Source organism: Agelaius tricolor, unplaced genomic scaffold (assembly GCF_023055355.1).
Source record: "Agelaius tricolor isolate 1412-34295 unplaced genomic scaffold, bAgeTri1.0.p SCAF_22, whole genome shotgun sequence".
NCBI lineage: Eukaryota > Metazoa > Chordata > Aves > Passeriformes > Icteridae > Agelaius > Agelaius tricolor.
In genome coordinates this window covers 7,988,733-8,009,241 of record NW_027269282.1, presented here as the reverse complement: position 1 = coordinate 8,009,241, position 20,509 = coordinate 7,988,733, and the positions used below count along the sequence as shown (strand labels likewise).

General features: G+C 42.1%; 2 protein-coding genes across 2 annotated transcripts in view; both read left to right on the top strand.

Moving 5' to 3' along the window:
* Positions 1–6,422: 6,422 nt before the first annotated feature.
* LOC139599062 (putative HTLV-1-related endogenous sequence) lies at positions 6,423–6,923 on the top strand. The gene has a single exon (XM_071446025.1). The coding sequence runs from the start codon at positions 6,423–6,425 to the stop codon at positions 6,921–6,923; it is 501 nt and encodes a 166-aa protein (XP_071302126.1).
* A 190-nt stretch (positions 6,924–7,113) lies between these two features.
* PDZD8 (PDZ domain containing 8) overlaps positions 7,114–20,509 on the top strand; it is a 52,322-nt gene continuing 38,926 nt past the window's right edge. The window contains exon 1 of the mRNA XM_071446010.1: positions 7,114–8,153. Within this exon, the coding sequence (XP_071302111.1) occupies positions 7,255–8,153 (899 nt within the window). The 5' untranslated portion in view covers positions 7,114–7,254. The remainder of the gene's footprint in view (positions 8,154–20,509) is intronic.

Here is a 20,509-nt window from a genome sequence, read left to right as displayed (position 1 = left end):
CTGCTGGGTTGAGGGGAGGAAGGGCTGACCAAACAGGAGGGGAGATGGAAGGATCTCTTCACTGGTTCAGCTTCTCACACACATTTGCAGATGCTGAGATGGACAGCTTTATGTACAGCCCTGTAAAGGTGCCTCAGAAGTCCCAGGAATGCCAGGGGGACAGGATACAGTCACCCCTGCCCGCCGCACTTACACCAAACACACCTTCCCCATAAAGTACATGAGCTGATCAGTAATTTATATTTTTTTTGTTTTAATGGCTTGAGACCTCATATGAAACGCAGCAGCAATCAGAGACACTAAGGTGAAGAATGGAGAAATCCCAGAATCCTCCTTTTCTGAGAAAACTTCAATATGAGCTAAAATTTCTGAGATACTCAGAAAGGTTCCCCCAAATCTCCTGTTCCCCTACGTCGTTTCTCTTCCCAGCTGAGCCAGCATCAGGATCCATGGGGGCTGTGAGCAGCTACAGGAATCCAGGACCTGACACAGCTTGTCACCAATCCCAGGGCTGGAGCTGCTGGAATTGGATTAACGAGCCTTTGCACAATTAATCCCTCTCCCCAGGACATGAACTTCATGAACTGGGATTGTGGCAGTGCCAGGTGGTTCTTTCCCACTGCCCTGGTGCAGCCCTTTGCCCTCCCTGCTGCAGGACACAGAGGCTGATAAAGGGTCTGACACAGAGGCTGATAAAGGGTCAGATACAGAGGCTGATAAAGGGATAAAGGGTCAGATACAGAGGCTGATAAAGAGTGAGATACCGAGGCTGATAAAGGGTCAGATATAGAGGCTGATAAAGGGATATAGGGTCAGATACAGAGCTGATAAAGGATCAAACACAGAGGCTGATGAAGAGATGGACAAAGAGGCTGATGAAGGGATAAAGGGTCAGATATAGAGGCTGATGAAGGGTTGAACATACAGGCTGATGAACATCTGGACATACAGGCTGATGAAGGATCAGACATAAAGGCTGCTGAAGGGACAGACATCCAGACTGATGAAGGGTCGGACATACAGACTGATGAAGAGTCCCTCTCTGAGCCACAGGACTGCAGCCCAGCCACGTGTGCAGCTCTGACCTTTCCACAGGGGTGATCACCTCCAGCAGCAGGGAGGGAAGGAGGGAGGGAGGGAAGAAGCTCCCTGCCATGGCCTGATTTGGCTGAGCTTATCTGGAGGCTAACAAGACACAGCAGATGCTCCGTGACCGGCGCCTGCCAGACACGACCAGCTACCTGTGGCCTGACGCAGGGAATTACACTTTAAATGAAGGGCAAGTGAGGCACAAAACCTCCCAGGGACCCTCATCTCAAACCCCACATTCATCCCTGAAGTGTGTATTAACCCTTTAGCCAGTGAATCCCTGTGCAAACCAAAATTGCTTTTTAATGCAGTTTCCTGAAGCCTCTCCATCAGCCAGAGGCTGCTTTGGACTAATCCAGGAAATGAGCCAAGCATTAAAAAAAAATAATGTGAGGTTATGGAACATCAAAAACATATTGACCATAGTGTAATTATACTTGAAATGGGTTAGGGGAAGTAGCTAAAACAATCTCCACTCTGAATCAGATAATTTGGGAGCTTGCAAGAGGGCCTTGGGGAGGGTGCCTGCAATTCTGAGTAGGGATGTGAACGTGCTTCAGAGCATGTAAGGCAAAGGTACCAGAGTGAACACTAAGTGACAAATGTGATAATCACTGTCCCAAACATATCACTTTGCAGAGCTTAAGCAAGCTGGCATTTACATGAATACCTCAAGTCAGCAAAGGAAATGCAGGAAAAAGCGAAATACGTGTGACAAGTCTCACCCGCATCCATGAATTAAGTAACAGTTTCTGGACTTAAGATGTAACAGCAGACAGGGAATAAAGGAAATCTTCAGTTTGCCTTGCATACTGGTAATACTAAAAACCTGAATTTGTTATATTTACAATTAAAATAGCTGGTTTAATTTTTTTTTTTTAATCTTGGAAAAGTTATCTGAGAGCTACAGTTCCTAAGTGGAGTATCTTCCTTCATGATATAATAAAAACCAGAGTCTATGTAAGATAGTAACAGAATCCCTAATTAAGAACCATGATACTTTAAACTTGAGTATGATGAGCCTCTTGAAGTAAGTATCCAAAGCATCTTTACATCCAAAATGTTAAGCTCTTGATTAAACAAGCAGAACATACTTTAAAAGATAATTAAAGATGAGCTTCAGTGAAAATACTGGGTTTGTATTTGGGCCAAACTAAATCTTGGATGCAAACCCTCACTGTCTTTTTTTTTTTTTAACATGTTCTGATCCAAAGTGGTTGGGCTCTTAGCCACTGTTACCAAACAACTCAAGTGTTGTACTTGTTGCTGGTAAGATTGATAAATGACAGCATCCCTGTTGTGAGACAGATTATACCAGATCTGCAAACTTGGACCCAGAATTTTTCTTTTTCAGAAGTGTCAATTTGGGGCATTCTCATCTTTACTCAGCCAATGGAGTTCTTTTGTTTTTTTCCTCCTGCTGCAGGCAATATTCACAATTTCAAAGTAAATTCTGTAGTTTCTCATTATCTCTGAAAACTGAGGGTTGGATATCTCAGATAGGATCCACCAAAAAGCAATATGCACTCTCATCTTGAAAAAAATAAGTCTTCCAGTGAGACATTTCAAGTATAGGAATAAAACCTTCCAAAATTCTCAGCTTCCATCCTTAAAAATAGCTAGAAGTTGGGGGATGCATGTGTCATATTTTTTAGTAGGATAAATGGATGCATTAATGCAAGAGGGCCAATGATTTATTCCGGCTGACGAAATGCTGGTGGTTCTCTGCAGCATTAACACAGCATAAATATGATTGAGTCACCCAAACTGGATTTTTTCCCCACAGAATTCTGAGTGGGGGAATTTAGATTATAATAGTGAAATGTACTTGAGAGATTTGGAAATTAATAGGGAGCCCCAAGCAATGCATTCTCCTCTGGACAAGGAATGGGCTCACAGGGGACATGAGACAAATTTGAACAAACTCCCCAGGGCCCAGCTAGAAACAGGGTGAGCTCTTTCTGCCAGCTCTGGGAGCAGACTCACAGTGCAACCTGCCCCTTCAAAGGCAGAATTAGAACAAAAGTAGGAATTTAGATGGCATCAAAGGAAATCTCACCCAAAGTCCCAGTGTTTTTAAAGCGGTTTATACCTATAAAATGCAGAATTGCCTGATATTAAGGTAACACTTTTCTTGACAGAGTTCAGAACCAGAACTGGAAGCAGTACCAATCACTATGTTTCCTCTTTTTTTGGGTTTTAGCATATCTTTAGCATTGGAACAGACCACCTGATCCTGTGCAGCATATCCTGACTGAATTTGTAGATGCCTGAGGACAGTCAAAAGGAAAAGACACCTGCCAGCTGTCTGTCACAGTGTAACTTCCAGCAATCTTTGTGTTTAATAGCCTTCAATGGATTGTTTTTTCCTCATGAATTTACCTAATCACTTTCTAAATCCTGTTTCATGCAGCACCATGAGAATGATAATCTAATTTTGGTCTCTAAGAGATGTAATACAAAAACAATAGGAGGCCTAGGAAAGAATGAAATAATTTTGCCAACAGATATTACAAAAGAAGGCAACAATTCCACTCCAGTGATGAAGAAAATTACTAAAACCACTCATTACAAAACATCCTGCTTTGAAAAACAATCTATTTAGACTACTTTGCAGTTCTGAAAAAAATAAAACCCACCCAACTGTAATTGTCTTTCCAAGATTGTGATGTGGATGTTTCTTTCCTTGGTTCCACAACATGAACTTTAAAGTGTGCAGCTTTGCCTGGTCCTGCTGCCTGGGGTCACTGAAAAGGCTCCTAAAGCCCAGTGATCCTTGGATCAGGCATGAGTGAGGTCAATTGAGACAAATGTTCCCAAGGCACTACCACTCCTTGCTTTGAACAGCACCATTGCCTCAAACATATCCCTTCTGTGAATTTATGCTACTAGTTCTGTATTGTCAATTATGGAACTCTACATATTTTGCAATCTTGGTGCACTATCATTGTTGAAATCTCCCACAAAGTGTTGAAATTAATTTTGAAGCTCTGCACTTAGCGATTTGCTGCCGTCATGTGCTAAATTGATTTACAAATGAAAAGAGTATTTTCCTTGTTTAAATACAGGTAAAATATCCCTTTAATGGAATAAAACCTTCCAAAATTCTCAGCTTCCATCCTTAAAAATAGCTTTAATGAACTAATTCCTAGTACTTTTTAAAAATATCAGTATAAATATAGGCCTTTTTCTTTTGCATGTCTTCAGCCCCATTTAATAATTTCCAGCTATTCAAAGAGTAAACAATTGAGTACATTCTACATAGTTTTACAAAGCTCTGTGTAACCCGGGTGAAATTGGTGAGACTACATAAACCTTTCTATTCATCTAGACTTCCAGAAAATGCAAATAAAACCTTCCAGATGGAAGCCAAAGTAAAATATGTTCTTAAAGGCCCTTTTTAGATAGTATTAAAATGAATCTTCATTTTCTCCTCTACCTGACAAATTTAAATATCTTTGCCTTTTATTTCAATCCCATGTTATATAACATTTTTGCACAATCGTTTTGTATTCATGTTAACACATTTGCTATTTCCCTCCATTCTCCCACTCTCATTGAAAAAGCTAAAACACGCCCGACTCTTGCTTCAGAACGTGGCTTTTAAGATAACACAGCTCCTGTTGAAAATGTTCCCGGGGAAGGAGAAAAGCCATTACTGAGCTGAACATTTCAGAGGCTCTTAAGCTGCCATCAGGTGCACAGAATGTGCCAAATTCCCTATTCTGCTTGTCTAACAGAAGAAAATACTCAATTGAGACATCTGTAACATGACTTTTTTTTTTTATCCTCCTGCTGTTCCTCCTGACCCAAAAGCAAGGCTGCTATTGCCTTTTTGAATAGATGAGTCCTTATCTGAAAAGCCATTTAGTTGCAAATCCCAAACCTTTCCATTATTACCACGTTGGGCTGTGTTAGCCACGGTGAAGGCCCGTAACAGAGCAGCTCAAATGTTGGACTAATGACCTCTCTGGCATTTCTAAAGAAGTGCTCTGTTAAACACCCAGGCATTTCAACTTTCAGTCACAAGACCTATAAAAAATTCATACTCTGAATCTCTAGTTTCAAACCACAGCACTACATCATTAAGAGCTTTTCAATCCTCCCACCCCACACACTTTATGAAGGGGGATGGGGAAGAGAGCTTTTATCTTCTTGGTAATAAAATTTCACATTTTCTTCTCCTCTTGTTCGCATTTTTAAGCGGTTCTGGAGCTTGGGGAAAAAAACAACCAACAATGTGAGCATGAGTTTTATTCTATTACAGTATAACATAATCAAAGGACTTTTAGCTAGGTATTTAGTGGAAAAGAGTGTAAAAAACAAGTTTAATCATTAAAGTAACTTTTGTCTCAATTGTTGCTGCCTTTCAGAAATCATAAAACTTCTATTTCAAGACTGAAAGAAAAGACTACCCCTGACAAGGGGAAGCACCTGGAAAAACAGTGTACAGCTGTACACTCTCTAGCAGTATATACATCTTTGATCTGGCCTTTAAATGAGTTTGCTGGACTAGAATAACAGGAGTTTCTTTGGGATATATGTTTATATTTTACAGTAAAAATATGGGCACTTCCTATGACAATTCTGTAAGCCGAATTTCAATGGCTCTTCCGAATTAACCTCTCAGAATGTTCAAAATGACCCTTTCTGAAGAGTCACACGTTTTCCCTGCATGCTGTAGCCCTGCCTCATGTCACGTTTCTCCTTCCTCTCCTCGCTCAGTGGTTTTAAAGCAGTGCTGTAATGTCTATCCTCCCTGCAATGTCCAATGTCCCCGGTTGGCTGGGCTGTCACTGGCTGTGCCTCCTGCACAGCCCACATCTGTCACCTCCCTGCAAGGGTACTGAGCAGCCTGGGCTGTGAGATCCCTCCTCTGCTCTCCTCTGGGATCTCATCGAAGCCAGTCTGTCCTAAAAGAAACCTCTGTCCTTGGTTGTCCTACCCACAGGGCAGCAGTGGTCTCACTCACATCAGAGGCTGAAATATCATGCAAAGCTCTCAGCTTTCTTTTCTTCATGCTCCTTTTCTCCACAGGTTTGGTAGGGTTTTTTACCTCATGCACTCAATGACGACTTTCAAGCACAAGTAGATAGCTGGAGGAGACGGAAACAGATTTATATCTCATCACCAATAATAGCAGAGCTGGATAAAATGTCATCTAGGCAGGGTTGGGGTTTTATTTTTAATGCGCTAAAAGCATCTCTCATCAGCAGGAACCACGGAGGTTTCTAGGAAGTCACACAACGCCCACGAAAACAGACTTTATGTCATCGCCCCTCTCCGGAGCAATTTCACCGAAACAATCCCCACCCACCCGCCGATTTTTGAAGATGCTCAATGTCCTTTTTCCGTCACCGCCCCTCGGTGCTCCTCAGGCCACCAAGCGCCACCGACACCGGTCACCTTCCCAGGGGCGGCGCGTCCCCCTGCCCGCACCGCCACACCGGGCACCGCCACGCCGGGCACCGGGCACCGCCGCACCGGGAGCACGCCCGGAGCGGGTGTCGGGACTGTGGCCGCGGAGCAAATTAGGGGAGCGCGTACCCGGGGGCGGTCTCGGGAGCGCGCCCCAGCACAGGGTCTCGGGACCATGCGGCCGGGAGCGGGAACGAGGAACGCACACCGGGAGAGGATTCCCTGGGAGCGTTTCCAGGGAGCGCGCCCTGAGAACGGGTCCCGGGAGCGAATTTGGGGAGCGCGCCCTAGAGAATGGGTCTCGGGAGCGAGTTTGGGGAGCGCGCCCTGAGAATGGGTCTCGGGAGCGAGTTCAGGCAGCGCGCCCCGGGCCGGCTCTCGGGAGCGCGCGCGCCGCCCCTCACGGCCGCGGGTGACCCCTCCGCGCGCCCCCGCCCCGCTCCGCCCACGCAGCTCCCCCCCCTCCCCCGCGCACACGCCCGCCGCGCCATGACGCCACGGCGGCGCCCGGCGCCATGACGTAACCCGCCGGGCTCGCCAATCGGAGCGCGAGGAGGGCGAGGCCGGCACCGCTGGTTGGCTGCCGCAGCCGCCCCGCCCCGCCCCGCGGCCAGCGGCGGGGGGGACCCGGATGAGGCGGCCCCTGGCGGCCGCGGCCGTTAAACGCCGGCGGGGCGCGGGCGCGACCCCCGCGATGGCGGCAGCGCGGTGAGGGCGGCGCGCCCGGGGCAGCGCGGAGGCCCGAGGATGCCGCTGCTGTACGTGATCCTGCTCTCGGCGCTGGCCGGCTGCTGCCTCACGCTCCTGGTGCAGCTCCTGCTCGTCTACAGGAGGAAGCCCGAGCCCCCCAGGGCGGACGGAGCGTACGGCGGCATCGTCTACGCCCGCGTGGCGCCCGAGCATGGCCTCAGGGAATACCTGCAGGGCGCGGAGCCGGCTGGCGGCCCGGCGTCCGCGGAGCAAGCCCCCAGCCCGGCCCCGGCCTCCGCGCCCGCCGCCGCCCCGGGCCCCGATCCCGGCCCCAAGCAGCAGCAGCCGCCACCGCCGCAGCAGCAGCAGCCGGAGCCCCCTCCAGCCCCCTCCCGCGAGGAGACGTGCCACTTCCTCAATGCCATCTTCCTCTTCCTCTTCAGGGAGCTCAGGGACACTGCCCTGGTCAGGGACTGGGTCATCAAGAAGATCAAGGTGGAGTTCGAGGAGCTGCTCCAGGCCAAGATGACAGGCAAGGTGCTGGAGGGGCTCAGCCTCAGGGAGGTCTCTCTCGGCGATGTCCTGCCTGTCTTCAAGTCCGTGAAGCTCATCCGGCCAGTGGCCTGCAATGAGGAGGGCTGTCCCGAGGAGCTGGCCTTTGAGGTAGACCTGGAATACAATGGTGGCTTCCACCTGGCCATCGATGCCGACCTGGTGTTCGGCAAGTCGGCCTACCTGTTCGTGAAGATCTCCCGGGTGATGGGGAGGCTGAAGCTGGTCTTCACACGCCTGCCCTTCACTCACTGGTCCTTCTCTTTTATGGACGACCCCGTGATACTCTTTGAGGTGAAGTCTCAGTTTGAAGGGAGGCCCATGCCTCAGCTCACTTCTATCATAGTCAACCAGTTCAAGAAAGTAATTAAGCGCAAGCACACCTTACCCAATTATAAAATCAGGTGAGTTGGCCTGCGTCCTCAGCGTTACTTTGGGTGCTGTGCAGCTGAGTTGCTGTTTTGCTCTTAATGGTTGTTTAGCACGGTACATTGCTTGTCTGCTGGCAGGAGCTTTCCTGAAAGGAAGGATCATTTTCCATTTATAACAGGTGAAGAAGCCTTGCACAGTGAGGTTGTTCTATGCCCTCATCTGGGTGTAACTAAGTGGCAGAATCAATATGTGTGAAAAGTTTGGGGATCTTGTCAGGTGTGTGACAATAGGAGCACGATGTCCCTCTTTGGAAGAGGTAGGAGGATGGCTTCATGGAGAGTGTGTGTGTTTGGGGTGTCCTCCCAAGCTCCTGCCGCTGGTGAGCCACCAGGGCAAGACTTGTGGCTGCTGCTTACCTCTAGGGGTGAGGTGATTATTACTTAATATAAGAAAGGGCAGAGTTCACTGTCTAAGGAATATTTTTGAGATCCCATGATATAGGCAGTCTGCTTGCATTCTGGCCTGCTTAATTCCCTCAGTAAATTTTGGAGAAAGTCTGAAAGTTGATAAGAGAACTATCACCACTGCTGTGGTAATTGAAACTTAGAAGGACCTTCTGGGTTTTTGGGTTGGTTTTTTTTTTTGTTTTTTTTTTTGGTATTGTAGTAGTTTTCTTTTACAAATGCACGGACTGCAGCCCAGACTGCATTATATAGTGAATATAATGAAATGTGCACTGATGCTTCTGTAGCAGAAGTGGCAAGGGGCATATTCACTTTGTTTCTAGCTGCTGATATTGATATTGAATGTCTTAGAAGTACTGTGGTGCTCAGGTACTGTGCTTCCTTTCTGTTGTGTCTTGCCACTCTTAGGGTACCACGTTTCCTTTCTCTTTTGTTTGTTCTTTTGAGCTTTTGTTATGTGTTAACTAAGGATTTTAGGTTTGTTTGCAACATTCTTCTGCAATGAGCCTTTTCCCTGAAATTCATGAAAGATGAGTAACTGAAAATGCCTGTTTGAATTTTGAAGTGTAATTAGCTTTGTAGTGGTGTAATTTCTGAAGACTTTTCAGCTGCTTCCCCTGCAATTGAATGTAGAAGTGCTCTCATGAAAGTGGATTTTTCAAATATCCAAGATTTGGATAGCCCTGACAGAGCAATAAGTCGGTTTTTTGAGTAATGTAGTGGTTCTTTCCAGTTTTGAGGTACTGAGCTGCTCTCCAGAAGAGAGCAATCCCTGGCCAGCAGGGAAGCTGTCACAGCAAGTTGGCTTCCATTCTGTTACTGTTTTGGAAAGAGTGAAGCTGTAAAGTGGAGAGGAGCCTGAAGGAGAGGTTGGGACAGCACAGTTGTGGTGCAGAGTCAGCACTCTCAGCACACCCAGACAGAACAAATGAACTTTGCACTCCTAGACAAGTTTTTAGGGTTCCTGTGCAACCTGTGATGGATGATGTGCTCCTCCCCTCCAGCAGATGAAGACAGACATCTTCACTTTGCCTCTGAGATATGCACGTGGACAGTGAGGTGTTCTCACCATTTACTTGGAGACCACTCAGTTTTCCACGTGTTTCTCAAACTTTCTGCCACCATAAAGAACGAATGAGGCTTGTGTGATGAGGGACTGGAAGGGCAAATAAAGAAAGGAGCAGAGTGCAGAGCCTGAAACAGAAATGAGCAGTGTGATGATAGAAGGTAACTGACACTCAGAATGATATATGAAGCATAAATAATTCTAAAACTAAGAAGAATTAACTGTTAACTTAAAATGTTCTTTGTGGTTAAAGGAGATGGGAATCCATGAATGCTTCAGAGGAAAAAGCAGTATCATAGCTGATTTTCCCACTGGATAGTGCTGTGCTCAGTGAAAGTGTCCAACCCTGCTCTGGTGCTTTTGACCTTTACATTTTATGCCCTGTACTGAAGGTATCATTCCAACCCCTGTGTTGTGAAGGGGACACCAAGGCTCAATGCCCATGAATGGAATTGTCCTCAGGAAGGAAGGTTGGCTCATTGGTGTCCCATCTGTCCATACCACGGCATTTACAGCTTCAGGTGGGAACCTTGAGGTGTCCACAGGGGCCCAGAGTTTTGTGGAGCACAGACTAAATCCACAAATTCTTCCCCAGCATGTCCAGGCTGAATTTAGGTAGGTGAATCCCCACACTTGGTAGCAGCTGAGCAGTAACAGTGCACTCTTAGGGGGTGGCAGAGCTGAGAGTTCAGGTGTTACTGAAAGCTGGTTTGGAAAATCAAGTCCCTTGCTGATAAAATGCAAAAGTGGGGCTTTAAATTGTAAGATTACATTGGATTTGGGATTATGGTATGCTAATGTATTTCTTAGCAAAGAATACCTAGGAGAAAGTCAGGAGTTTCACAGCTGCTTAATAACTTCTTACCTTATTTAAAGCTTAAAAATTTCTCATCTATGTGGAATGTGATCATTCTCTCCCAGTTTTTTCCCTATTGCCTATATGTCTTTAAGTACATAGTATTTGCTTCCATGTGTAGTTCAAAACCTTTTTGATGTCTCACTGCTCTTGCTCAAGTAACTTTGTAAATAAAACTTTGGATAACAGCGATTGCAACTTTGTAAACAAAAGTACTTGGAGTGTGAGGAGTTCTCCCTTTATCTGGTCAAAAGGGGCACTTTGCTTCTCTGGTGGCTTCCACGTTGAAGCCCACAAAGGAGTTTTATCTTGTTTCAAGATGTTAATTAGTATATAAAAATATGCTATTTTCCTTATCTTTTGTATTAGGCAGCTTCTAGAGGTTGTTACTGAGTGGTGAATGGCATATGAAGAGAACTTTTGCTGGTAGTTGATTCTGAACATGTTATAACTCAGTTTGTTACAGATCCTGGCCTCCTCTGTTATTTGGTTACAAAACACTGTATTTAAAAAATGTCTATTCATATGTGCACTGTCTGTTACTACAGCCAAATTACTCCTCAAGTACTTTGTATTCTTTCCAGTTAGGTACAAAATTTATGCAGCACAGCAGTGATGAGTAAGATCCTATTTGGTATCATCCATTTCTACAGGCTTTGTGTGATCTGCATAACTGTACCTTGAAAGCAGGAAAAGGCATCTTGCATTCCTGCTGCCCTCCTCAGAGTCTATAGGGAGAGGCAGTGAAGCTGCATTTAAAGTTGGTCTAGCATTTTATACACATTTTTCTCCCCAAAAGCAATTGTCTACTAATTGAAAAAGAAGGGTTGTGCTTTATGTCTAAACTAATAAGCAGTAATTTGTGTTTTACTCTAATAGCATGTAATCACTTTTCTCTGTCTCTTTAATAAATGTGTTTGTGTCTGGCAAAGCACTCTGTTTTGTAGCTGCTCTGCTATTGAATGGGAATTGCTATCTTGTGAAATAGAATAGTAGAATTTGAGGAAATCCCTGGATGTAAGGCTGTTGGTAAAATCCAGTGAATGTAGGCTGGGTTTGTTGTGTTTTGTTGGGTTTTTTTTTTTTGTCATAATTGATAAAGGACTTATGCAATTCTATTGATAATAGCAATACTTAAATGTTTGTATTTAATGTTAATGTATTTGTTGCTTTATAATAGAAATGGGAAACAGCTTTTTCTGCAAACATTTTGGTAGGTCAGAGCAGTGTCTTGTTCAGATGTGGGAAAAACCTAATACAACCTTGTTTTCCTGTAGATTTCTTTTAATAGACCAGGGCAGTGAATGCTATCAGCACAAAGTGGAGTTTATCTTGTAACCTGAGTCCAGCCTTTGGTTTTTCATTGTATGCACTCAACCAGTTCTTTAATGCTGTGGACGCTGTTCATGTTGGTTTTAACTTTATCATGTCCTTTTAACAGTGACTATTAAAGTGGTTAATAGGATTTAGAGGCACAGAGTAGGGACTATTTCAGGTGTCTGTCTCCTTGCTTGATGGTGCCGTTGCAGTAGTGATGGGTTCATCTGTGTTAGTTCTCTAATGAGCTCTACCTTGCTCATTAACCTTTTATTAAGTTGCTTATGGTGACAGCCTTGCTGTGCCCTCTCTCACCTCTGGCTTATCAGTACACTGATTATGCTGTGTCCAGCCTGTTCTTAATACTTGGGTGTATTTTTGCTCTTTTGCACAGCTCTTGATCTTGCTTTTAGATTCTGGAGAGGTTTGAGTTTTGGGTTCCTGCTAAGCAGTAAAAATACACTTTGCCATAACGAAGATACAAAGCCTGTTGTGTGTATGTAAAGTGCTTCTTCTGCCAGAATTGAACTTCCTGGTGTTTCTTAAGCAATGATGTAAAAAAACCTGACAGGTGCTTTTTTTTTTTTTTTTCTTAAATTAAACATCTCACAAGTTCATCTGTTCAGAATCTAAGCAGACGAGGTGCTGCTTAAGCAGTGGGTCAGTTCTGTATATTTTGGGAACACTTTGTTTCTTGGTTTGTTACATTAAAAAACCCAACTATTTTGTATTGATACTAGTCTGCTTTGAGAAAATCTGTTTGCTTTCTTTTAATGCGTGCTACCACAGAGAGGAATAACTTTCTTTTTTGTAAATATTCTCATAAAGCATTGCTTCTACCATTTCTGTATTGGGTGTTTAGAGGACCTCCTCTGGCCACTGTCAACATGAATTGTCCTTAGAACTGATCACTTGCAATATATTTAGTCATGTTAAATAGTTTTATGCTTTATTTGGAAGCTGAGGCTATATTGAATTTCTCTGGGAAGAACAATTAGACAAGCCTATTTTTATTTACCATTATAGAATACAATTTGAGAGTTGCATACTTATTTTTGCCAAAACTTAAGCCTAGAAGTAATTGAAATAGATATTGATTTGAAATGTGTTTTACAATAGAAATTACTTCATAATGAGGAAATTGAGGTATTGGAAAAAGTATAAAATAAAAAAAAGCATGTATTATTCATATGATGAGGCAGGAGTACCAGAAATAATCAGATTTTGGGACTGTGATCATGTCTTTGCTTCAGAGACCTTTTCTCTGTAGCTGCTGCAAAGGGAGGGTTTTTCTTTCTGAGTGAATTTCTACAGTAGTTGATAGGAATCTCTCACTAGTTAAATCTGTAAGACACTCCTGTTTGAAGTTCTCATTCCTACTGCTGCTGACAGGAAAGAAAGGTGATTTGTTTGTTGGTTCTGTTTATTGGGGTTTTTAATGCCATGCCTGTTTTAGGTACAAAAATAATCTACTGTACAAAAGCATTAAAAACCCTGCAGGATCTGAGTCCTTTTCTGCTCTGCAAAAATTGATGGTAAAGCAGCAGTGTGATTTTCAGACTGTCCCAGAGATACTGCCCTGAATGATGCCAGCACAGACTGTTCTGTCATGGCAAAGTGGAGATAATTTCACTCAGTAGCTCTGTCTGTAGTCAGTAGTTCCATGCTTGGAAAATCATCTTAATAGTGGACAAGCAGTTTTTCTTTGTCTTACAGGAATTGGATAAATGGGTCTGTAGGCAACCTGACACACAATGAACACAACCAAACCTCAGAACAGCAAATAAATATTTCCTTTTTTTTTTTTTTTCCAAGGGTGCTGTAGAAGGAAGATTTTGGTAGTGCAGAGCTTTTTACTGGTTTTTTGGGGTTTTTTTGGGAGGGCTCCATCTCAGGCATACATAATTTCTGGAGGGTCACTAAGTACAAGTTTCTTCAGATTGTATGAAATTATATGGTACAATGGCTGTATGTAAATCTTATGTGGCTAGCAAGTTCAAATCCATTGGTTCTAAGGGTTTTGAAACCCTTAGAAGGGTGATTTTTAGTCATCTTCCCCAGCTCCAGCACTTCATGAGTTTTCAGACTGGGAAGATTGAATTCTGAAAGAATGCCAGTTTGAAACTTGTTCATAGTAAAGTCAGAAGTAATGAGTGAGCAGCTACATACCAGACATTTCCCAGCATACAGGTGGCATTCTTTTCAGCGTAAGAGTGAGCCTTTTTCTATGGTTAGTCAACAAATCTTATATTTCCTATTCTTACCTACAAGGGTGAGGAACTAACACATCACTGACTTGAGATGGATTAGTGAAAAAATTGGGAGACCAGAGGTGTGGGGCAAAGAGAAAATCTCAGTTGGAGAGAGTGATGGATGAAGGTACAGGATAAAGGAATACATTTTGGTCATTAGCATCTGCCTTTGCTGCAGATGGAAATCCAATAGGCATAACTGGTCTGGCATGAAAACAGGACCTCCTTCAGCTTTTCTTCCTTACTTTCTTGTACAGTATATAAAACACTGTGCAATAATACTGTAAAGAAAATTACCTCATTTAATCCTTTGCTGGTTTGTGTTAGAAGTTACTTGATCTTAGTCCTGCAGTGAACTTTCATGTGGATAGTGAATAAAGACTGAAAATCTGCTGAGATTTATGTAATAGTTGATGGTGTTTTGCATGCACCAGCATTGAGACCACATTTCTCTTCATCTGGACTCTGCCCTTGAACTGATCATGCTGCTCAGTGAGCACAAATATGGATCTTTTTATTCAGTTGTCCTAATTTGTGTTGCTTTCAATGAATTTAAATAAATATGAAATAAACAGTATTTTTAAGGGTAATTTATTTCAAAATATAGATCATATAGGATTTAATCAGTTTCCTGAACTGTAGGCACCTAAGAAATGTGTGGATTCTAAGAAATGGATGGACAGGTTCTGAGCCTGTCTGCTGGAGCAGGAGGTGTGTTCAGGCTCTGGAATTGGCTGTTCTGAGCCACCTTCTACAGGCTGTATTATGAGTTTTAGACTCTGTGATAGATAGTATGATTAATGTCCCCCATTTGTCACGTGGAGCTGAACCCTGGGTTTTCCTGAAGGAGATGAATTCAAGGAAAAGGACACAGGATTTACCTGTGAAGATCTGTAGCTAATACAGCTCTCAGTAGTTCATTGGGTGTAAAAATGTAGGAGGCTTTTTTGTCAAACCTATTTCTATCTATTAAATGCATGAAACAGTTAATCTTTTACTGGCAAATGGCACTTGATCAGAAAGCTTTTAAAAGCAGCCTGGCTGAGGACAGTGGGTTTTAGTGGGGTAGAGCAGTGCAGTGCTGGTGAAGCTCAGCCAGATTCACTGTTGGAGCTGGTCATTCCATGTTCTGGCTTTCTGTGGGAAACTGCTTATTCTGCATTCCTGCAGGGATGGCCTAAAGTCACCCAGGATGCTCCTGTGTTTGCAGTTCATGTTCACACTTGTTTGATTTAAAACTGTTGCAGCATTTGTGTTTTCTTGATATTATTTTTTCTTTAGAGTATAGTAAAAGACTTTAAGTGCAACATGTCTTCTAGGATTAATAAGCTTTATTTTCTGAACTGAGTATGGAGAGAAATCAGCAACTCACATAGTTAGGTTACATTAATAGATAATTTGTGTCACCCCAGTCTGTTTAAATCCCTGAATTGTGGAACTGCAGAAAACTTTGTGTGACGATCTCAAACCATCTTTTCACGCAGAAAACAAGCAGTGATCCAATGTGATGAAGATTCCTACACCTGCCCAGAGCCATTTGGGTACATCTGATTCCCTAAGCACACCCTACCCTTGTGGAGCCCTGCCTGAGTTGAGTCTTCTCAGGACTGTTTCATGTAGGACCCAGCTGGAGGCTGGCAGTGTTTTAGACTTGTCTGTGGCCAAGCACAGCTGGGCAAACTGCCAGCAGATGCTGGGTGTAGCAGAGAATAAAAGAAAGAGGGGGAAAACCTTAAGTTTTGTGAGGTAAAAAATCCACAGAAATTATGTTCAGCCCTGAGCTGGGCTCTGGAGAGTGCTTGGTTTGGGTTTTTTTTTTCCCTTACTAGCTGCTCTAATACGGTTTAACATTAAAGCTATTGGATACAACTTACCTTATAAAGTGTTAATTCTGCTGTTTGGTGCTGCTGGAGCTCAGCAGAATGGCCTGTGAGCAGCAGTGTCCCCTCCATTAAAGCTGCTTCATGAGGAATTCTGCTACACCAGTACAGTTCACACATTTTTGAAGGCTTCCCAATACACTCTCTCTGAAACAGAGTGTATTACAGTGATCAGCCACTGATAATTAATCAGACTGTTACACACACTCAAAGGCAGTAATTAATTGCCAGATATGATGAGCATAAAATTAAATTAGGGTAATCACTTGGGAATTAATTTTTTGGCAGTTTTTTTGTTGCTCTGGCTGAAAAACTTGCAGGGACACTTTGAGATGTAAATTCAAAATCATTATTTCATACTTTGTCTTGTAGAAATTATCTGATGGTATCTAATGGAAATCATAACACTCACATACTTTGTTCCTGACTTTCTTTACTGAGACCTAATGCTAAGCAGGATATTTTCATGTGTCAGTGTCAATGGCAACATTTCTATGAAAAGTGCTCACTCAGAAGGAAATGTGTACAAATATTAAAATATACTTTTGTAATGGCATTAAGTACAAGATTGTCGTGTTTGCCAGTGAAATGAAGATAGTAATACTGGTAGTAACTACTACCACATATGTAAAATGCTTTAAATGGTACTTAAACCTGTGAAAATATCCTGTCACATAGGTTTTGTATGTAGTATCTTAAAGGAAACCCATTGAGTAGTGAAAATTAAAATGGACTTTTTCATAAATGTCACTTGTGTAGTAGATGGTTTAAACCATTATTAAACCATTATTCCTGTTGGCCTGAGCTCAAGTAGGAAGAGTAGAAATGCAAGATCCCACTCTGGTGGTGGCATGGCACCAGGCTTCCTGGTGGTGTTTGGATCACCTCTGAATGGTCTGGCTTGGTAAATAGTTCCTAAGTAATTAACCAGGGGAAATGACTACAGAAACTTCAACAGTTGTGTGGTTTTTGTTGGTTTGGTGTTTTTTTAAAGAATAACTGTATAGTTGCTAACAAAACTTGATGCAATTATGTTAGAAGAAACAAAACAAGCCTAATGTTTCCAAGCAAAGAGCCCAGTGAATTAGAAAGGGAGGTGGGGTGGGAACAGCAGTGTTAGGCAGTGGTATTGTTCTAAAACAATTCTGCAAAAACTCAGAATTTTTTTCTATTTTTTGATCCTCTGAAAGAAGAGCAAATTAGAGAAAGTATCCAAATTCATCATTTGAGCAGCTGCTTCTATCAAATGTAATCACAAGTCTTAAGTGTAACGTGCCACGAGTGCTGCAGGATTTGGAAAGTGCAGGAATCTTTCCTGTTATTTAACCTCACAAACCCTTCCTGTGTTTGATTGTCATCAGTGGTGCCACAGGTCATGTCCAGACTGAGGTTCTGTGTTACTTGATCCTGTTTACAGTGTGGCTCTATAAATAAAATGCTGTGACTTGCCTGCGGTGTCATCTTTGCTTGGGGTTCAGCTGGCAAGTGCATGGCCATGGTGTGGCCCTGGGTCCATTTGTGCCCTCCCCAGCACTGCAGTCCTTGAGCTCTCTGCAAACCAGCTTCAGGGTGAGCTGGCAGTCACCTCAGCTTTGAAAATGCTACTGCTAAGCCTGAGCTCTCAGGCTGTGAATTGGAGCATCTTCTGCCTTGTCAGAAGTGACTTGATAAATGTAGATTGAGGAGAAACTTCTGCAGTTTGAGCATTTTTAAACCTTAACTGGAGGAATGAGGATAAACCTTAGGCAGCTCTCTTGCCTAGAATTTACAGCAGATACAAATATTTTTTCACTTTTGGTTTACAGCTGTCAGGGACTGCTTTCAGCAGTGAGACATTGTGTTCTGTCTCAGCAGCCTAAGAGATGTCACTGTATTTCACATGGGTAGAGGCTAGGGTTTAGAGCAGAGGACTAAAACTCTTCAGCTCAATGAGTAAGTCATGTTCAGAGCTCAGACTTCCCATAGAACATCTTAATCTTGCTCTAACCCGGATTGCAGACAGGTGATGTTTGTAGACTCGAGACTTCCTTATGGGAGAACATTCTACTGAAGTGAGCAAAAACAAATGTTTGCCTCAGTCACTGGGACCAACCTCTAAACCAGTTGGCTGAAGGTAGAGTTTTGGGGTGGCTTGGGTTTTATTTGCTTTTTTTATGTGTGTGCTTTTTATTTTTTGTTATTTTTTTCCTGCTGCTATTTTCCTTGAATGCCTAAAAGCTGGTTGCTAAACCACACCTACTTCTCTTTCAGCTCTACGTGAACATAAGCACATTCTGTATTTTCTGTCCCATTTGGAGCAAAGCCACAACAATTCAGGCTTTTTGGTTAGACAGGGAAAATTTGTCTTCATCCTGTCAGAATTACAGCAGGATTTTCATCCCTTAATTTGAATCAACAGAACCTGGAAACAGGGATCAGACATTGACTATATTAAGTTACAAAGCTGTTTAAGTATTTTTGGAATTTAGAATTTAGGAAGTGTTCCTGAAATACAAAAGAATATGCACATGGTCAAGTTGATCTGGTTTGTGGTGATTAGAAAGAAATTCTGGTTAGATTTTTTTACCTGTGGCTATTCCAATGCAGGCAGTAAAACCATATCATTAAGACTGTCCATGTTGTATTTGCAATTTCTGTCATATAAGCAAGAAAAAAATCGGTGATCTTTTTTGAAGAAGCTGCTAGACTGTTTGCATTTATTCTTTTATTTGTTCTTGTGGAAGTCAAGAACAAATTGAAGTTTGGGAAGTGTCTTGTCTCGAATGTATGATTCAAGATATACCTCAGAATTACTGAGAAGAAAGAAAACTATTTTAAGAATCTGGAAATGTGTGAAGTTTCTTTGAAGAAAAAAAAAGCTAGTAAAATCCTTTTTATTTCCTTTTGAGGTCTTGGTTTAAAAAAAAAAGGGACTGTTCATATATTGAGACCTTGTGTGTATGAGCCTCCTACATGTGTGTGGCAGAATATCCTGTAAGACAGTGGGTGGATTACTAGATCTGATTTGCAGTTTACCATAAAACTTCCTAGAAAATAAACACCATCTTATTGCAATGGTTTTTTCAGGCTGCTTGTAAGTCAGATTTCCATGGCTGTGAATAAAGCTGAAATAAGTCTTACTTGTTATAGAAATCTGCCTTAAATTGAATTGTTCAAGTCCCTGAGTGTAAATACTGATAGAGTTCAGCAGCACCATTATTCCTTGAGAAATTAATGGAAGCTGGAGAATTGCTTTTGTAACATCTATAACAAAATCTATAGAGCAACTATTACTGCTACTATTTTTTTGTTCAAAATAAGGATAAACCTCATTTTTATATCTTCAGTGTGAAGAATGATATAAGCTGTTTACATTATAATACCTGGCAAGTGTAAATGTTAGCTGATAAGCACTTCTAAAATCTTACTAAGGTGATCATGTAATTTTAGGAGTGGATTGTAATATTTTAGAATTTTTGTAGAAGTAAAACTTCATCTTAAATTACATGCAGTGTAAGAATAAAGGACTTCTTTGTATCTTAAAATATCTGCTCTCAATCCCTCTTTGAAGTTTACATGCTTTACTAGTGCCTGACTTGTGTTTCTGTGACTCAGGTGAAAAACACAATCTAAAAATGACTCAATTCTGTTGCATAGTTAGTTGAACTTTTTGATTAAGCCCCAAACTGAAAATAAATCCAGCAGTTATTCTTTCAATAGTATTTTAGATAGAGGAATCTTCACATACAGTAGCACTTGCAAAATTGAAATCTTCTAAATGCAGTCTCTCTTTAGATTGTGATAGAGCTTTGCTTAGCATTCTAGATGAAAATTAAGATTTGCAATGCATTCAAAGTTGCTTTATGCTGAAGATGCTTGCATTTTTGTTTAATTGATTCTTCTAAGGTTTAAAATCTTCTTTGCTCTTTATGAAAATTCAAATGTTCAGTTAGTGTAACTTCAAAACTCCCAAACCTGAAAATGTTTTATCTTTATGTCAATAGAGTAGTGCTGGGATTCATGTAATTCAAGTGTTTAATGTGGTCTTAAACAGATAGTCAGTAATTTTAAATACTGTTTTAGATACTAAACTTCCTTTTAAAACCAGAGAATAAGTTAAAACTTCTCCTATAACTTATTAAAAAAAAAATTCTCACTTAGCAAAAGCTCTACAAAATCCCACCTTCTCATGCCCTTGGAAATGAAACCATAAGACTTTCTACTTCTCCAAGTAGGAGATGGAATACTGACAGCTTTTGAATTTTGTTTCTGGCTCTGTTTAGCTCTGAACAATTGTTGGGTTTTTTTACTGTGATTCTGGATATTCTTAACTGAAGCAATGAGCAGACACAGAAGCATATGGTAATCATACCAGATAAATCAATTTTTTTTAATTTCTCAATAGATTTCCTCATGCAAGTAAAAGTATCATTAAATAGGTACTGAGGTGAGCAGTTCATTTGGGGATTAGGTTAATTAAACTAAGGTATAAAAGACTTCTGTCCTCTTTTCTGTTAAAAGTTGGCTAAAGGACCACAAAACAATCATCACAGAATGGTGAATTTAAATTAAAG